Genomic DNA, 15,498 nt, shown 5'->3' on the forward strand with positions numbered 1-15,498 from the left:
TGGGAAGAGAGAGGCACCTGAGAATGGGAGTCACAAAAGCCAGCATGCAAGGAGGCTCCTCGCATAAGGTAGCCAATGGGAGGTACAAAGCCAAGGGATGTGTGGTAAGCCCTGCACATCTCTGACAGATGGGCACCTTAGTCTGGGCTACAGGGAGACACCTTCCTCTGCTTGGGATTCTTAGCTATAAACCATCTCCAGTGTTAGGTGCTTTTAGCAAGAAGGCAGAGAGTGGGGGGAGGACATGCTCCTTCATAACTTTTAGCCCAATAGTTAGGATACTCACCTGGTATGTCAGTATGGATGTGAGAAACTCCTGGTTCAAGTTCCTACTTCACCTGAGGGGGAAAAGGGATTTGAACTGGGATCTGCCATCAATCAGGGGAGTTCCTTAGTCACTGGGCTAAACGTAACGTCTCCTTCCTCTCCCACAACTCCTCCCAGCTGTTTTCTGTAAACTGATATACAGGAGCCCAATCCACTAGATAAGGTCTGAGCATGCTTACTGGACTGAGCCCTGCAGGCAGAGGAACACCTACCTTCTCCCAGTTTGTGCATTGCTCTGGGGCTTAGGCCATCCGAGTGCCTGGCATGGGGCTGCAATGAGTGTGCTCAGAAGCAGAAAGAGGGGTGCCTTTTCCTTCAAAAATTTTAGGTACCAAGTAATTTTGGGCACCTATACAATTTGGAGGCAGCTGAGAAGGGGGCGTTGGTAATCCCAAGAGGGTCTGATTCTGGGATTAGGCACATACATTCTTTTGTGAATCCGGGCCAAAGTGTTTAAAACCCAGATATATATATTTTGGTGTCTATTTGCAATGTACATTCATTACAATGTTGAAAGAGTCGTTATTACAATTTTTATTTATTATTACAGTAGGCCCAGACTTTGTAACAAGTAACCTCATTATTAGCCCCAGACTAGCTCTAGAGATATTAGTACACCTCTACCCCATTATAACACGACCCGATATAACATGGGTTCGCTGCTGCGGGGAGCCCTGGGCCCTTTAAATCACCGCTGGAGCCCTGCCACTGCTACCTTGGGGCTGCGGCAGCGGGGCTCGCCAGCGATTTAAAGGGCCCAGGGCTGCTGCAGGGAGCCCCGGGCCCTTTAAATCACCGCTGGAACCCTGCCACCGCTACCCCAGGACTGCTGCAGCAGCAGGGCTCTGCCGGCGATTTAAAGGGCCTGGGGCTCCCCGTGGCCGGAGCCCTGGGCTCTTTAAATCACCACTGCAGCCCTGCCACCGCTACCCCGATATAACAGCATTTCACCTATAATGCTGTAGGGATTTTTGGCTCCCCACGACCGTGTTATATTGGGGTAGAGGTGTATTATCAGATTTCTTTACTATTAATCTTACTTTGCACATCAGCATCCATTTTATTGAACCACTGACTCTCAAGTTACACAAAGGAGAAAAATTGGGCCTGTGGAGAAAACTCTACATTCATCCTTTGAAGTTGGGTCAAAAGACAGTTTTCTTTTAATTGGATGTGACATTTTTCCTGTTTATTTTTAAAAAAATGAGCTACCTAATTTTCATTCATATTAAATAAAAAAGACAAAGAAACAAAAACAAAGTACTGTAAGCAAAGCAGCACTACACAGTAAAATAAAACTACATATAAGCCAGCACTTCAGGAAGAGGAATCAACTGAAGCAGCTTAGAATTTACATTATGAAATGTTTTAGAAGTTTCACAAAGTGTCTATAGGGTGCATTCTACACAAATCTATCTTCAGCCAGCTTCATAGAGGAACCAAGTAATATTTATCTTATAGCATTTCATATAAAGGTAGTTAAGATCTGGAATAGACTTCCAAGGGAGGTGCTGGAATCCAAGTCATTGGAGATTTTTAAGAAAAGGTTGGACAAACACCTGTCAGGGAAGGTCTACATTTACTTTGTCCTGCCTCAGCATGAGGACTGGACTTGATGACTTTTCGGGATCCTTTCCAGCCCTGCATTTCTATGATTCTATAATGCAAAGAATTGGAGGCAAGATATCTTGTGTGTTCATATCCCATTAATGCTTGTTCTTGCCGGCTTCATCACATATCACAATTCAATGAAACAACAACATACTGCAATGGCTTCCTCACTTTGGACTATTTTGAAATTACTGTAGTGACATATTAGCATTTGCTTTGTACTTCGAGAATTTGTTTGCATGGCTATTTTTGCCAATCAGCTCTTTGTAATAAATAAAGCATTTGAATGGCTATTTAGTATGCATGATTGCAGTTTTCCTTTAGCGCTGCTAGTGATGCATCTGTAAAATTTTACAGCATTTACAGGAAGGCAACTGAAAAAATGTGGTAAGGATGTATACAGTGTACACAATGTTTACTCATTTATGGCCTGATAAAGTACAAATGTCCTAAGCAAAGATTGATGGGGACACCAACTAGACATATTTTAGTGGGTAAATCAAAGGCCTTCAACAGATTTAACTTATTATGGTGATGAAGTCCACAATCTTGCGCCTGATTTTTCAACACAATTTTTCACTGATACCTCGATTAGTAAATGCAAAGAGATGTTATGATATGTCAAATACTGTAACATGTTTAGGCAATCCCTCCATTGGTGTTCCTGTCTCAAGCACATCAAACATAAGCTACTCATCTTCACTTACAAGCCCTTTCATGGCTATCCCTATTCTGCTCATCACCTTTCATGTCGATGTCAGCTCCCGCTTCCGATCTGATCAGGATGCCAGCCTCCATCATCTGCTTGTTACATTTTCTAACAAGCACCTTTGTGCTTTCTGCCATGCTGCCCCTCATGCTTGAGAGGAGCTCCCCATAAACCTCTGCAAATCTAACTTGTCCTCATTCAAAACCCTCCTCAAAACTATACTGTTCCATTAAGCCTACAAAAAATGTGACAATGGTTAGGCTGCTGATGTGCTGAGACCACATCTCGTCAGGCTGACCAATATTGTCTTATTGTTTCTTAGTACTCCCCCACTGGCCTGCAGCCCCCTGTTGTCTCTCATCTTAGACTGTAAGCCCTTTGGGACAGGGAATGTCTTTTTATTCCATGTTTGTATAGAACCTAGTATAGTGTCCTGGTCCATTACTAAAGTCCTGTGTGCTACAGTCACACAAATAATTAATAAAAATAGTAATTGCTTTATTCATCTGAACACTTGCTTCAAAGGATGAAGTGTAATGTCTCAACAACTTGACACAAGTTTAGAATAAGGAGAGTCTTACCAGCTATTGCAGTTAAAAATCAGTGGAAGAAAATGCTTTTACAAGAGACTAGCATAGGGTTAAAGCCACATTTTTCTTTAACAGATGATATTTCAGATGGCCACACTATTCCAGATGCATCAATTTCCTTGAAAATCCAATCCATATATGTGCATATGCTGTGCTGGCAGGAGGACTGACTGAAATGGCCAAAACCCAAGAGCTAATATTCTTTTGGCCAGAATAATGCAATTATTATTTTCCTAGCTATCAGTCTAAGCATACAGAGCCATCTGTTATGCAAAGCAAACATACACATCTCAATTACAGAAAATGCAGTTGCCTTGACAGAATTTGGATTACACCACTAACCAGGGCTGTAAAATTTGTTTTAAGCTAGTGTATAATGGATGCCTTTCAGGAGTTCCCTAATTAGCATTTACCTGCTTAAACTAATTATTCATCCTTTTTTCTTTATTGGCTTATTAAACTTTGTTGGATACTATGCATAAAACAGATTAATATGAGCTTAAGACAATAACAACATTAAAGTTCTGATTCTTTACTGTTTTAGCAACATGGTGGTGCACCAATTTCAAAACCTGAGATCCTTGATACTAGCTCCCAAACAGATTAAGGCAGGGATTAAAGCCCATTACAACACTAGGGTCTTCAATGAGAGACAAGAATATGAATACTAAATTAAAAATAGCTCCGTTTCTATTGCTATCATTTGGTTTGCTAAAGCCTCCACAAAACACAATTGCTGTACACACTATAGCCAATTGCTTGGATGTTCTTTGCAGAGTTAATAACTCTTATTCTGATTCTCATCAGATAATATTTAAATTTAGTCTTTTTCTGCACCAAACATTAAAATCTCTCTCATTATTTTAAAATCTCATTCTTAATGTAGCTGGGGCACAGCAAAATCACTAGCTTTTGAAAGCTTCCAATACTAATAGTTGCCTCCTCTGAGCTGTGCCAACTTACTCAAGCAACAAGTTCACTATGGGTCCCCATTTAAAAGAGCAGACACAAACATTATCTCAATTTTTATCTCCTCAGGGTGACTGTACTAGAAGTAGATTATCCTACTTGGCAAATCATCATGCAAAAACTCTCTGCTGCATTTCTGAATCCAAATAGAAGGGAGCTATTTCGGCTAGAAGCCTCTGAATGCAGTAGGATTAGCAATAAGCCACAACAAGCAACTTTTCCTTTTTCCTTCCCTTTTAGCCTCTGAAAAACAGATGTCAGCAATTAAACTGCAAATAATCAAAATACTGTATTTTATAAATTTGTCATTTCGTATTAGTGAACATTTGTGAAGGCTACAAAATATGTCCGTGTTGGAACCCTCCCTGCAAGACATTTTAATGGTCTCTTTCAGCATTTCTTGACTCCAAATGACTCCCTGTCATTGTGTCAGCTCCCAGGATAATAAAGGGTACTCCATAAACATCCAGTAATAGGACACAAGGGAAGTACTATTAGTGTGTCCCTTTCCTACCAGGTATAGAGGTTTAAAGTTCAAAACAACTGAGAAAAGAAAATTCATTTGTTCTCAATAAATTAATAATGATCCTTTGTGACAAAAAGTTTTCAGGCCCAAGTTTATTTTATCTGAACATTCAATAGTGACACATATACTTCTCAATTACTTCTCAGAATGAACCTTAAATAATGAATTCCACAATTCATGCAAAATACTGCAAAACAGATCATTACTTTAGCAGAAGAGTGCAGCTTACACAATTACATTCTAGAATCGAAAATTTTTACTTACTTGGGATAGGCCTAAATAGATGGAGACGGTTTCTGAAATGTACAAAAATTTTCCTTCTTGGTTTAGTGCAAATACAAATCCATCCAGGGACTGCAGAGTAAGAAAAAAATAAAAGTAAATAGATTGATGCAAAGCTGGTAACAGATTAAAACAAAGGCATCAAACACTAAATTGAGGATGATGTTTTGTTTTCTATATAAACATTTTAACTTGTATTCTGAATGCAATTATTTTACAGTATATTGTATTTATATATGCACAAACAGCACACAGGTATATACCAAAGTATGAGGAAATTTTTGTCTTCCTTACATCATAGATACATTATGTGTAATTTAATCTCATTTGCATGAAACAAGAAGTCAGGAAAAATAATACCAAATATACTTCAGTTTTTCTACACACAAAAATTATGCAGTAGCAAAGGGGGAAATCCCCCCTCACAAAAAACTGAGCAAGAGAAAAATTCAGATCATCTCTTGAACCATTATGGACCTCCATAGTTTGTTAATTAATCCAGGATTACTCCTCCCTCCCCTCTCACACACACACACCTGCCTTTTGTGGGAGAACAAACAAAGCCAATCAACAGATACTGTCAACTATGTTGGGTCTATAGAAATTTTATGAATTTCATCCCTTTAGAGTAAAACTAGATTCAATTTTATTCTGACAGGTTCAACTCTTTAGATCTGGTTTCCATTGCAAATGGAAAAAAATCAAGATATGATTTTACACGTTAAGTTACAGCTTGTGAAACATGACTGCAGTTAATAAACAAAGAGATATATTCTAAATTTGATACATGGAGTAAATCACTAAACATCAAGATGAAAATATGCCTCTTCATTGGGAAGACATGGCATTTCATTTTTATTTCTCTATTGAGGCCAATTATTGTCAAAACACATATGTAATGTTTGCTGAAGCAAAATCACAAATTTATAGAGATTTGTAATACTATAAGAAGTTTCAAATGAGGAAACATCCCAAATCCAAGCCTTGGGATAGAGGTATGTGTAAAGAAATGTATTACATTTGAGATCAGCATGTTCTTGGAAGAACGAGATAACAGAGTTGCACACAAATTTAGAGAAAAATATAAGATGCCAAAGTCACTGCAATAATTTTGCTCTCTTTCAAATACAGAGCAGTGATTTTTGAGGCTTTTTAATGTTTTGATTCCTCTGCTTCTTGATTAATTTCTAACATACTGCCGGTCAGAAGCTGACTTTGGCAAGTGTTCACCTCTCTCTGATGTAGTAGGTGGTGGAATTAGTTCAAAAATCTGTGTTTTCTCAAAAGAATGAACCACACATTGGAAAACAAACACTCACAAAAGATATTGCATTAAAGAAAGGCTCTCTAATTTATATTTATGAATTAATAAAAATGTAAATCTACATAGACTTTCTTCAAGTAAAAACATTTATACTATGCAAGCAGTTTATGGCATCTTATAAATCATCATCTTCCCCCGACCCACCCCGCAAATGATTAACGTAGGCTCCTTGAACTTTAATGTCAATAACAGGTGAAAAATCTGGAATGGTGGAACTCAGATTAGACCTATACAAGGGCAAAATGAAAACCTTTATAAATGTGGCATCCTCTAGTCTCTAACATCTCTTCTGCTACTGTGTCTGTGTCCTGTTCTCTTATCCCTCCCCTGTGAGAAAGGTCAGAAGAGGAGGCTTCCTTTAAAAGCTCTGTGGCTTAAGGCGTCCTTCAGGAACATGGGTCTACCAATGCTACAGTGAACATTGTTTAAACCCCTGCTATAAACAGTATTGAGAACTCTATGACTATGTGGACATGTTTTGGTATATTTGATAAAGTGCCTCTTTCCAACAGCAGTCACATCCTACTGACTCATTACCATGCTGCCATTATCTCCCCATGCTGGCTATGGAACACAGTCATTGCCATATTGAATCAGGCCACTGGTCTAGATATGTTAATCCAGTATCCAACAGTGGATAACATCAGATGCTTCAGAGGAATGTGTGAAATATCCATAGTGGACATTTATGCAATAAGAGGTCAACTGGGAAAGTTTTTCCCTGAACTCAGGCTGTTAGTAGTTGGCTTATGTCATTAAGCACAAATGTATAACTAGTGTTACTGAAGATATTCTTTATTATCCATAAAATGTCTGTTCCTTTTTAGAATCCCATTATGCTCTTTGTCTCAATAATATCTTGAGGCAATCAGTTCCACGGATTAATTATGTGTTGCAAAAAAAGTTCCTCCTCTTGTCAATTTTACATTTTCAGCCTTTTTGTTCTTATATTATGAGAAAGGGTAAATTCAGCAGGAATGCCTCACTGATCTTTTCTAGCTTGTTTGGTGACGGCATAGGTGCTGAGTTTATAATCTCCCAGGGGGTACTCCCCCTGGCTCTGCCCAGGCCCTGCCCCCCTCCACACCTTCCCCCAAGACCCCACCCCACCCTGCTTCCTCTAACCCCTGCCTCTTCCCTGCCCTATTCTGCCCCCTCCCCCAAGCGTGCTGTGTCCTTACTCCTCCATATTCTCTCCCAGTGGCTCCTGACACCATCGAACAGCTGATCTGAGGCAGGTGGTACGTGTGGGGAGGGAGGGGGAGGCACTGATCAGCAGAGCTCACCAGCGGGCAGGAGGCGCTGGGGGGAGGGGCAGGTTCTGCTGGGGGTGCTGCTGGGGGGTGCTCAGCACCCACCATTTTTTTCCCTGAGGGTGCTCCAGCCCCAGAGCACCCATGGAGTCGGCACCTATGGGTGACAGTAAAAGGCACCTGGATTATATCCTGGACAAAGTGCAAGTCTGAGCACCATCACGTTTAAGAATTTAAGCTTCTCAATAAAATGGCAGTAAATTTTTTTTTTAATATTGACAAAGCAGCATAGTTTTCCCTAACCTCATTTTTGGACACGGCTCAACCATTTTTGCTGAAACTTTAAAAAACAAAACAAAACAAAAAAGTTATCTTCAATTAGACACAAGGCATTGAAAATTTTAGCCTGAATGGTTAAAGTTTGAAAAGTTAAGAGCAACTGAAAACAGGGACTTACAATGGAAAGTGTTAATCACCTTTAATTACAGGTGTCATTGCCAACTCCCACTATAATAGTGACTCACTCATGTCACCCATTTGTCGCTTCTCTCAGTTAAACAGCTTTTATCTTCTACTCCTTCCTAGAGTAGGATTGGCTGTTCCTGCTCCTCCATCCCCTTCTGGGAGGCTGTTCTCCACCTTTGCCTCATCAAGTTGTCAGAGAAGCACTATGGCTGGGTTTTTCCTGGACTGGTGGTGCCAGTGAAGGATACCACAAAGCTGTTTTTCCTCTCTGTGTGACTGACTCATGACCATTCCCATAAGATTTCCTCCATTTTGCTAGTTTGAGTTACTAGACTAGAGGGTGGATGAATCCTCCTCTCTATCCTCTCCCCTACCCCCTGCCCCTGTTATACTTGTGTATCAACACTGACAGAATTCAGCATTTGAAAGGGTCAGAAGAGCAAAATGAGTTGTATATAATGTGCATCTAATCACATTTTGAAAAAGTCATTGCCTATTAGATTACTAATGAGCTAACTACTTCAATTCCTGAAATGCAAGGCAATGAGAGAAAAACCTTAAAGTGGTGGAAGTAAAAAACAAACTCTATTTCTAGTATCTAGGACAACTCCTCCCGCAAAAACAGGAAAACCTGCTAATGTAATCTAGTCCATCCTAAATATATGAGAGGGCAAAGATGGGCTAAGCACCCTTGTGCCAATGTTGTTGTTCCTTATACAGGTCAAACAGTATCTGTGAAGGGCCGTCTCATTTGTTATTCATAGGTATTATTTATGAATATTTATTATTTAGGTAGTGCGTGTTGAAATTTTTCAATTTTTCATAAAGCCTGTGTCCTTTGTGCACACCAAGACACCATCCAGCCTTCAAACAATGGTGGTGGAGGGGCTACAGGAAGGTGTCTTGTAGAAGGGTATTTGACACTGTGGTACACTACATGTTTGCTGCCAATTTTTGTTTAGCCAAAGATATTCTTGGAAGTACGATTTGAATTACATACATATGTCCAACTGCATAACTATTGTTAGAAAAACACAGGTGTTTCCCTCTAGCAAAATTTTAAAGCTCTCTTTCAATTTGAGGACCCTAGAGTAACTACCAAAGACCAGACTTCTAAAGAGAAACTCTGTAAAACAAAGGCAAGCATGAACTGTGGACCAGACATGGGCTACAAAGGTCTACGCTCTGTTCCATAGCCATTGTCAATTTAGTACAGAGGTGCGGCATGCAGAGACTAAATAGACTGCACAAAATCCTCCATTTTCACTTGAGCAGAGGCCACTCAGATATAGATGGAATATACATTTTGGGACCTGCAATCTCAAGCTCCCTTCCCCCTTTGTTTTTAACATGAAGTTGGCTGCCATCAGCTCAATTTTATGATCACTATTGGGGTTCTTGAAAGTTGTTAATGAGGCCCTCAGATGGCCAAATTTTGGGCATCTCTGATCTAAGAAAAAGACTAATAACACGCCTATTTTGAGACAGTTTATACTTCTTACTTATGTATAAAATGTGATTAAAGGTGACGTTTCATAGCACTTTTTCATTTTGATTTGAGAAAACCATTATTTATTATGTTGTTTCAATCACCACAGGCTACTTTTTAATTTTTTTTTAAACTGCCCCACTGTTTTCAACAGGCTCCAATTAAGATTCTGGGGTCAAAGGGTTAATTACATCTTCTTACCCACTATGTAGAATTTTCTGATTATTAACCGAGGTTGGATTAAGATGAAAAAGAACCGACACAAATGTTAATACTTGCCCCTCCTCAAGAAGATTTATCATAATACCATGCTGAAATCTATATGCTTTCTTCAAAGCAGTTAGCGAACAAAATCTTAGAGGAAACACTTAAATAAATGTTTTAAAGACATGCAGGTGTCTGGATTTATTGAGACAGTCTTATTACTAAAAAAGTTCTAAGCTAGCCAGACAGGATTGATACAAGATTTCCTATGTCATATCTCAGTAAGTCTATGTGGTAGACATGAAGGAAGTGAGATTCAGATGTAAAAGTCAGTAGCTATATCACCTCTCAATAATAGTGCCAATAATTATAATTTATAGCCTCCGACATCTATATAATGCAAAAAATGTATGACTTTTTTAAACCCAAAACACTGAATGGCTCTTCCAGTATTTGTGAAATTGTGGAATTATTTCCTTGCAGGATATGAAACTAACTGTACCACTTTGACTGAATGAGTACTAATGCATTGTTAAATGGATTTATATTTGTCAGAGGAATTCTGTCCCTGGTATTTTTGCATATTCTCACTATAACCAAATTTCAGAGACTGAACTCTTACTACAGTGTCCTTCTGGGGAATATCCTCATATATCATACTATCCATGAAGTCCCTAATTCCTTCTCCTGTATTTCAATGCCGCAAAAAACCCTGTTACCCTGACCTAAACTCCAGTTAGAGTGAAGAATTACCAGTAGGCTAGGTTATTTTAATGACAGATTATTTTAAACTAAGCCTTCACCATCTGTTCCACCCCCTAATTATGAATGCAAAAAGAACATATTTCACAATTACATCAGTAAAAAGTAAGATATACATGATTTAAATGCAGACATGTGTTCTTTGTCCAATGCAGCATGCATCTGTGATGTTTTTCTAATAATTCAGGCTCTGATTAGGGGGGATGGGGAGCAAACTGCTCACCCCTGATAAAATAGATTCATTGATATACTAAACTTTTTCCTGGCAAACAGATCATCTTAATTAGAATTTTTCACTGTTATGACATAATGATATTATAACTGGAGCTGAGCATTAATTTGAGCACAATGCCTGTCACCAATTAGATATAAAGCATCCAATAACAGCTAAAAATATTTTACTATTACTAAAGAGAGACTGCACTGGAGACAACCGACATTTACCCAAGGAAATAGTTCTCCTCTTGCAGTAACAGAGCTAAATAGCATAGCAATAATTTACTAAGAACAACAGTTAAAGGTGAGGGTTTTTTTGTTTTGTTTTGGTTTTCTTTTTGTCTCACTAGTAAAAATTAGACAGAGCCCTTCGAACTTCATGAATATGCAACCATGTCAGAAGGAACAGGTTAACAGAAATCTGTTTTGAGGCTTCAAGGCACGCCTATTGTGCTATCACTATTAAGATATCAGAATGGTATCCTACGGTAACTCCAACAAATATAGCAAAGCTTTACTACTTATGTGGAAAAACCTAATAAATTGTGCCTGGGACTTTTGCAACAAAGTACTGTAAAAAAGACAAAAACTCTTATTCCCGGAAATATGATTTCATATGCAGTGTATTTGAGACACATATGTAAAAAATAAAATAAAAAGTTTGGGCATTTATTAATTTATAGAATTCTCCAAAAGCTTTATTCTTGCTCTTCTGCCTTCTCTGCATGAAAACAAAGAAATCCCAAATAAAATAAAAGGTGAGATCATAGGAAAGTACTGCAGTGTTCTTTGGGCTTCAAGCCCTTTCCTGCAGAATGAAAATCCTCTCTAATCACAAAATCAAACTGCAGTACACTCCATTCACTTTTTCAACTCTCATACCAACACCATTTTATTTATTTTAACACATCTAGTGTAATAAACTACACTAAGCACGGAGTCTGACTGAGTCTGTGACACACATTTGGCAACAAAACTAAAATGAAAGGATGAGGTAATAGGACAAACTCAAAGGACATAGTTAGAGAGAGCTTTGCTGTCAGTTTATTAATTTGGCTCCCTCTTGCTTTTTTACTCCCATGCATGCGGAGACTGGATGAAATTTACAATTGCAAATAAAACAAAACAAAAGCCTCACCAGTCAATCTTAAGAAAACCTTTTCTCAACTTTGAACCAAAGAGGCAAAAATATGTGAAAGAACTTGCCAAGTCCCCTGAAGCATCACCCACCAAATCTGTGCTCTGTGAGACAGGGTGAACCCAAATGATTGCATGAGCAGACTTATTTCATAAAAATTGATATTGTTTTAATATCTCTTACCAAGATCAATTTCAAAGTAGATGGAATATTAGAGAAAATTAGAAATTCAGATGGGATGGTAACACTTGAAAACTCATTGTTGTGTTTTGATGCTGCATTCATGGACATATTCAGTAATTACAAAATGGGTAATATCACAGATGAGGCAGAGAATTATTAAATGATTATAAATTGCAGAGTTGTGGGAGTTCAAGGAAAACCAGAGATTAAGGATTTGGCAATATTTCGTGTGCAAAACTGCTGAAAGATTTTTGGGGACCACCACCTTGTGGATAATAGTTTAACTTTGATTTCTGCTAGAAGGCTTCCTTCAGTTGTAACACCATCCCAGACTATCCTATGAACATGCACAAAATAGCACCCTACAAGCTATCAGACCCATTGACAATTTGGTATTGCAGGAAGAAAGAAAGTAATATCCCTGACCTGCACTGCAATGCTATTAAAAGACAGAAGGAGCTTTATTAATGTGAAAAAGAAATTCCAAGACAGAGGAATTGCATCCATTATGTATCCAGCTTCTGAAAATAAATTATGCTAGCCAAACATTTTATGTAGTATGCAGACACTTTTTCAAGGCCAAACCATGAGAAATAACTGATGAAATGGAGTCAAATGAGAGAAGGCAAATTATTTTAAGTACCTCTCTGAACTTTTTTTTGGTGGAACACTTGAGCTAAGATTCTATATATCCCATATCTCTGCTGATTTTTATGCTTGAATTTGATCAAGTGACCTGAATTGCTTGGTTTAATTCTTGAAATTGTTGTTATGGTCTTGAAGTAGAGGATGACATACAGGCAGAGACATTGATATGTTTGGGAGAGAAAACTATTTGTTTGGAGTGATTCTGATGTTTCATACAATACAGCACTAGCACAGTTAAAGTCAACTGGCTGGGTAGATTATTTTAATTTATATGTTAGGTTTCCATGAGATTACAGTTTTAATAGTCTGATGACCTGCTACAGCTTGAAGCTCTTGGATGGTTTTACATCCCGGAGAGGGTAGGGGGGGTATCCAAGCAAACAACCTTCACTGAGTAAAACATTTTAGAAGATGACTAGATATACTGTATCAGGAGACACTAAACTATTGTAGTGAATGATTTTTTTACTCCCACATTCTTCATTCAATAGAGCGATTGTACTTACATTATTTGGTTCCTTTGGAATAATCTGAAAATGTTAATAGTTTATTCTGTAGTACACCCATGAGAGAGGATGATGTAATTACTTGTCTATTTCCTATATCTAGATGACCAGCATAACTTTTTCATTGTGCATTCTCTGTATAAAATTTTAATAGTAGGAAAACCCTTTGATCGTGTCTTAACTGTTGCTACTTATTCAAAAAGTCTATACTTACAAAGCTGCAATATAAAATAAACAGGGGACAGAAACACCCCCCCACCCCACCCCCTGTTTTTAAGAAACAGGTACCTGACAGAAGAAAGATATACAGGAAAAGGACATAAATGGGGGTGGAGGGAGGAAGGGAAGGACTGCTGAGGGAGGAATTCAGGACTGCCTCACGTAATTAAATTCCATTTTGTGGGAGTTGTGTATTAAAGCACTGACCTTACATCTCTAGGATGCCAGTTCATGCTGAACATGTTGCCTTGAATTTTATGGGTTTCCTACTTTTAGAACAAGGCTGTGTGGACTGCAGACTCTCTGCAAAGACACTGTATGCCATTAGGTACAATCAAAAATATCTATTTAGGATGAGAGCTATCATACAGAGATTGCATTACCTATCTCTTGCCCTGAGAGTGTGGTCCCTTCACGTCAGGCAGTCATTATCTGCCTGTGGACTAGATTTTCTTTGGCTCTAGGAGATTTCAGTTTCCAGTGGCACCTGCTCTTTAGAGGTACAAACATTTATCTGATATAAAACATGCCGGTTGTAGGTACATTCAAGTTCTGCGAAGTGCCATCCCCAATGAAGTACTTGATCCTGCAAGTACTTGCATAGTGTTGCTACCGTATTAGCACAGAAGTTGTGTTAAACTGTGTATAGTAGTAAGCACAATAGTAGGTAGTGAGTGTTTGCAGGATGAGGCCTCAGGTCCCAGTCCTGGACTCCTGGGGTCAGACCATGCGAACCCCATTAACTTTAATGGCGTGCTGAACAGGTGCAAGTGTCTACCCAAGCAGGTGCTATATTTGTAACTTTAATGGCTCTAAGATTGAAAGAAAATAACCCATGTGAATGTTTCAGCTTATAAAAATTCCATCTTAACTAGGGTTGCCAACCCTCCCAGATTGGCCAGGAGTCTCCTGGAATCAGGCTTGATCTCCTGGAGACTACTGAAGCCAATCTGGGAGACTTTATGCCGCTAAAAGTCTAGTGGAACAGCGGGGCTAAGACAGACTCCCTACCTGTCCTGGCTCCATGCCGCTCCTGGAAGTGGCCAGCATGTCTTCCAGCAGCTCCTAGGCAGAGGCGCGGCCAGGCGGTCTCTATGTGCTGCCCCCACCCAGAGCGCTGACTATGCAGCTCTTATTGGCTGGGAACGGGGAACTGCAGCCAATGGGAGCTGCGCGGGCAGTGCCTCCAGGCAGGGGCAGCACGCAGAGCAGCCTGACCGCCCCTGAGCCTAGGAGCTGGACATGCTGGTCACTTCCAGGAGCGTCTGAGGTAAGCGCTGCCCAGCCAGAGCCTGTACCCCAAACCGCCTCCTGCACCCAAACTCCCACCCAGAGCCTGCACCCCGAACCTCATTCCACACCTCAACCACCTGCCCCATCCCTGAGCCCCCTCCCACACCCAAATTCCCTCCCAGAGCCTGCACCCCTCACTCCCTTCCACACCCCTGTCCCAGCCTGGTGAAAGTGAGTGAGGGTGGGGGAAAGCAAGCAATGGAGGGAGAGGGCTGGAGTGAGCGGGGGGGGAGGGCTTGGAGAAGGGGAAGAATAGGGACATGGTCTTGGGGAAGGGGCAGAGAAGAGGGCAGGGCAAGGGTGTTGGAGATTGTGTGATTAAACAGTTGGCAACCCTAATTTTAACCAAAAAATCTTTATAGGTACAGTGTGCGCGTGTCTGTTCCAAGTCCAGCATATATATATATATATATATATATATATAAATGTGTTCGCAGCATGTTCAGCACAAAGTAATAGGATCAACCAGTAAAGGTGGGTAAAATAATCACATGGAGGAACCTTCATTACACAGGTGGTTATATTGCTAAAATAACATTTCTACTGAAGAGGTGCTCAGATCATATAGTAATATGGGCCTTGAAAATACCTAGCTAGCTAGAATTAGGCCTGTATCCTGAAATTCACTGCACATGAGCCCCATTAATGTCAACAGGACTCTATACAGGTGCAGTGCTGTGCCTATGCACAGTGAATTGTAGGATTAGGGCCTTTCTGTGTAATGTATTACATTTATTAAAAGACAATATTGATACTTGAAAATAGATCTGTGAAGAAATGAAGT

The 15,498-nt window shown here is 39.6% G+C and overlaps 1 protein-coding gene across 2 annotated transcripts in view; it reads right to left on the reverse strand.

Moving 5' to 3' along the window:
• Positions 1-15,498, reverse strand: part of NPAS3 (neuronal PAS domain protein 3) — an 811,595-nt gene that overhangs the window by 238,288 nt on the left and 557,809 nt on the right. For both annotated transcript variants that reach the window (XM_039538326.1, XM_039538325.1), the window contains one exon: positions 4,997-5,086. In XM_039538326.1, the coding sequence (XP_039394260.1) occupies positions 4,997-5,086 (90 nt within the window). The remainder of the gene's footprint in view (positions 1-4,996; positions 5,087-15,498) is intronic.

This window comes from Mauremys reevesii, linkage group 4, assembly GCF_016161935.1.
Source record: "Mauremys reevesii isolate NIE-2019 linkage group 4, ASM1616193v1, whole genome shotgun sequence".
Classification (NCBI taxonomy): Eukaryota; Metazoa; Chordata; order Testudines; family Geoemydidae; genus Mauremys; species Mauremys reevesii.